We start from the raw sequence: 4,550 nt of genomic DNA, 5'->3' as shown, positions 1-4,550 counted from the left end.
ATGAAACAAACAGTTGCACACAAGTAGCCAGCCAGTGGAACGAGTTCTCAGCCAGAGGAATTTGAATGTTTAGGGGTTTTGAGTTTTCGGCGGGCCAGATGGCCCCGCTCTGCCAAACACTGCATGGTGTGTATGTGAACAGTCAGTGTTACAAGGGCAGGGGAGAGTCTAAGGGAGTGTCTCAAAGGGCAGGTCGTCACATGGGTGGATGGTCTATACGATGAGTGAGAGAGCTGAAGGACCTCTGGGGTTTCGAGTGCCATTGTGGACCGCGGGGGGCGAGGTGAAGTGCTATAAGAATGTGCTGTGTGTGCGCGCCTCGCGTTGACCTCTTTATCATACCGCCGGCGGACAGTCCTATTCACTTAAGAAAAAGAAACAGATGGACGTCACGACTCACAGCATATGTCTATTCCGACTCGTTTCCTTTGACCCGCAGGTTAAGATAAGGCACGCACCACACATGCTCCTATGGAAACAACAGCAAATGTGAGATAATTAAATTGAGAGCTTTTACGGTCTAATTTATGTGTGTTACGATCAGACACATGGCAGGAGGACATGGTCAGTCTGCGTCCACATGCCTTTGTCTCCGTGTTTGTGTGTGTGTGTGTGTGTGTGTGTGTGTGTGTGTGTGTGTGTGTGGAGAGCAGATGGTGGGGAGTGGACACATGCCCTGACAGCGAAGTCCATAATACCCCCCCCCCCCTTTGGCCATAAAAGGGCACATGCGACCTCCAACCCCACCACCCCCCCCACACCGATTTCAGAATGCATTCTGATTGGTGGAAAACAGCATGCGGTGGTCCCCCCCCCCCCCAGCCAGCCACCCGCAAGAAACAATGCTCACTGGTCAGCCGGAGGAAGGGGGCAGGGGGATTATGTAGACAAGGGGCCAGGGGAATTCTCTACAACCCCCCCCCTCCCCTCCCTCCCTCCCCCTCTCTCTCTCACTCTCTTTTCCTCCCCTCCCTCAGTCCCTCCCTCCATAGAATTCGGACTCAAGCTGTGTCACAACAACCGGCGGCGCGGCACACAAACGGCAAGCTACTATTTTTCCAACTGGGAGCAACTGTGCCCCCCCCCTCCCACCCCACTCCACTCGCGCTCTCGTCTCTCTCTCTCCAGCGTCTGAAGAAAGCTCCATTCACCCAGCCAACACACAGCGAGCGCCCATTTACTTTGTTTTTCTTTATTCTTTTTCCTCTCTCAGTCACATCGAGGAAAGAAGACAGTGAGTGAGTCAGAGAGGTGTGAGGAAGAGAACTAGAAGAGGAGTTAGTAGTTGTGTGGGTTCAGGGGTGACAGGGGGGGGTCTAGAACAGACTCTCTTCACTTGTACTGGACGGTAGACGGACACAGACCCCCTCGGGGAAGACCAGCTGTGTTCAAAGACAGAGAGAGAGAGAGAGAGTTAGAGGGAGAGTTTGGGAAAGAGAGGGTGAGGGAAGTGAAGGAGTGTGAGTTGAAGGCAGAGACAGAGCGGAGTGATCATCGGTGGAGAAGTGAAGCGGTGTGGATTCTCCTGCGAAAGCATCACTGGTGACATGACGGCTTCTCTCGGTACGTACATGTGCGAGCTGCGGGTCTGCTCTGCACGCTTCTGTTAATCTGTTTGGTTTGGGATTGTACAGAGCTGTGTGTGTGTGTGTGTGTGTGTGTGTGTGTGTGTGTGTGTGTGTGTGTGTGTGTGTGTGTGTGTGTGTGTGTGTGTGTGTGAGATCAGCATCTCTCCAGTCGTCTTCCTGTAGGGCTGTGAAATAGGACGTCCTTTTTAGAACTTTGACACCCTTTCTCCTGCTCTCCTCCATGTATTCATTAGTGCATTCTTTCCTTTTAGTCTCATTCCCCTCCTTTGTCGTTTCCTTCTCTCTCTCTCCCTCTCTCTCTCCTCTTTGGAACCATTTTACACTCTGTGCAGAGTTATTCACTCACTTTATTTTCTTGCACATTCTTTCTCTTGTTTATATGCCGTTATCTCCCTCGGTATCCTCCCTGTTTTCCTTTTTTTTCAGGAGTGTGCACCTAGACAGACAGACACACACACACACACACACACACACACACACACACACACACACACACACACACACACACACACACACCACACACACACACACACACACACACACACACACACACACACACACACACACACACACACACACACACACACACACACACACACACACACACACACCACACACACACACACACACACACACACATCCCTCTCCTCCAGGCTCTGGTATTTGCAGACGGCTTCTGGAATTTTTCTTGTGTGGTTGTCTGTCAGATGCCTCTCTCATTTTCTACACCCCCCCCATAACCCCCCCCCCCCACCCTTTTCTCCTTTTCTCACTGAGAGGTATCAACGAGTCCATTGTTTCTTTCTTTCTTTTTCTTTTGCTGTTTCTTTGGTTTTAATGTGGCAGTTACGTTATGGACACAACAGTATCTCCAGTGTTCCTGGCATCGCAGCATCTGAACCTTTGTGGAGAGACCATTAGACGGTTTGTTCCACTGCTGTGCTCGGACATGACCTCATTCTTTAAAAAAAAGGGAAAAAAAAGAAGAAAAACAGAGGACTATTTTTTACCTCAATCAGAGAGTTACGGAGTAACGGAACACTTCTATATGGGTTAACCACTTGCAGCCTAGCGCTCGTATAATGAGGGCAGACATTCCGCTAAAAGAGTCGATGCACAAAGCTCACAAGCTTGTAGATCGCCAAAGAGATATTAGTGTGGAGCAGGAGTCTTCAACAGAGGGTCCGGGACCCCTAGGGGGTCCTCAGAGCTACTACAGGGGGTCCGCCAAATCTATGTGCGATGGGGAACATTAGCCGAAAATAGCCGATCTACAAGCTCACAACGCCTCGCACTGCGAGGCGTTGTGAGCTTGTAGATCGGCTATTTTCATAGAGTTGCTGTAGAGGGAAAAAGAGCAGACCAAGTACAGAGCCATTACAGTCAAGTTGACTAAATATTGAGGGTTTAAAAGGTTAACTGTCTGAAAAAACACATTAGCATGAATCCAACTATCTATGAAAAGTTGAATCTGCAACACAATTGTATACAATATGTAACGGGGGGGTCCCTGCTTCATCTCTCTCTCAGCTAAGGGGTCTTTGGTCTGCAAAACTTTGAAGAACCCTGTTGTAGAGGGAAAGAATTACAGATAGACCCATGGGTCCCTAGTAGAGGGAAAAAAGGAGCCGACCTTGTACAGAGCCCTGGGGGATCCCAGTCAACTGCAGTTAGCATATAGGCTTTAAGCGCTTACACAGGGGGAGGCTATTTTTCCATTTTCTTCCCTCTATTGGCCTGGAGTGAACCCAACCGTCTTCAGTTCAAACGCCACATTTGTTGCAAAACAAATGTCTGTTTTGCTGGGATTCTTGCCATAGATTCCTCTCTCGCCAGACCCGACGTTTTACTGTGATATTCCACAGGTTTATCTTTACGACACATCTTTATAACGCTCACACTCTTGTAAATACATGCACAGGTACACACACATGGGTACTGTACGTACACCAATTCACAGGGTCACACGCCTACTACACAAACACGCACAGACGCATGCGCACAAATATACATGCAAGCGCATACACATTTGCCACCAACCCACAGAAGAATGCACGTGTACACGCAAACATCTAATGAAATGAAATCAAAGCTAATCAAATCAAATGGTCTTTGCCCGTCTCGTGAGTGTGGTTTCATATGTCTCGACGCACGTCTCTGGTCTCTTGGTGCACGGCTCTATCATCACAACATCCTGTCCCCCTGCTTCTCCTCCCTCCTCTTTCTCTCCCACAGACCCTCTCCACACTTCCCCTCTCCCCCCCAGCCACTTGTTTGTAGTGCTACTGGAGTTGCTGGCTCGTAACTCTGTGGCCACAGAGGGACAAAGGGACAGCGGGGAAGTTGATTTAAGGGTCGTCCACACCAAGCACTATAACTATAAATATATCGTTTTTAAAAAATGTTCTAAATCAAGTGGATGGTAAGAGTCTACACCACGACTATAACGATGACAGTGATGAACGATATAGCTACAGTTATATAGTGCTTGGTGTGACTGTGGACATCCCTTTAACCACTGAAACCCTATACATTTTGTTGTATGTCGAATAGCTGCACTACATGCTCTCAACGGGTCGCAACTTGACGTTTTGTGAGCTTGTAGATGTGCTATTTTCACAGAATGTTCACCTATTTTGGCCGAATGTTCACCTATTTTTGCTGGAGGTTCACCTCTTATGACATGCCCAGAATAAGGATGCTAGGTTTCATGTGGTTAAAGACCTACTCACTCGCAGAGGGTCCTGAAAGGGTGGGATGGATGGGATGGGATGAGATGGACAGCAGGTGTCATAGGTCATTGATTAACAGTGATTGAGGGGGTTTGGCACTAGAGCAGTGGTGCTTAACTCTGGTCCCTTAGGAGACTTGACTACTGCACTCTATTCTACCACATAATTAGTTATATTAGTTAATTAGTCCCCCAGTTTGATCTCTAGAATGAAAACCAGCAGTGTTCTC

At 48.5% G+C, this 4,550-nt stretch overlaps 1 protein-coding gene across 1 annotated transcript in view; it reads left to right on the top strand.

Annotated features, from left to right (window-relative positions):
* The first annotated feature begins 1,317 nt into the window (after positions 1 to 1,317).
* Positions 1,318 to 4,550, top strand: part of tns3.2 (tensin 3, tandem duplicate 2) — a 20,242-nt gene continuing 17,009 nt past the window's right edge. The window contains exon 1 of the mRNA XM_080430517.1: positions 1,318 to 1,563. Within this exon, the coding sequence (XP_080286643.1) occupies positions 1,548 to 1,563 (16 nt within the window). The 5' untranslated portion in view covers positions 1,318 to 1,547. The remainder of the gene's footprint in view (positions 1,564 to 4,550) is intronic.

This window comes from Gymnoscopelus braueri (genome assembly GCF_963280865.1).
Source record: "Gymnoscopelus braueri genome assembly, chromosome: 6".
Taxonomy (NCBI): domain Eukaryota; kingdom Metazoa; phylum Chordata; class Actinopteri; order Myctophiformes; family Myctophidae; genus Gymnoscopelus; species Gymnoscopelus braueri.
The sequence above is the reverse complement of the archived record's forward strand: the minus strand, read 5'-3'. Positions and strand labels throughout refer to the sequence as shown.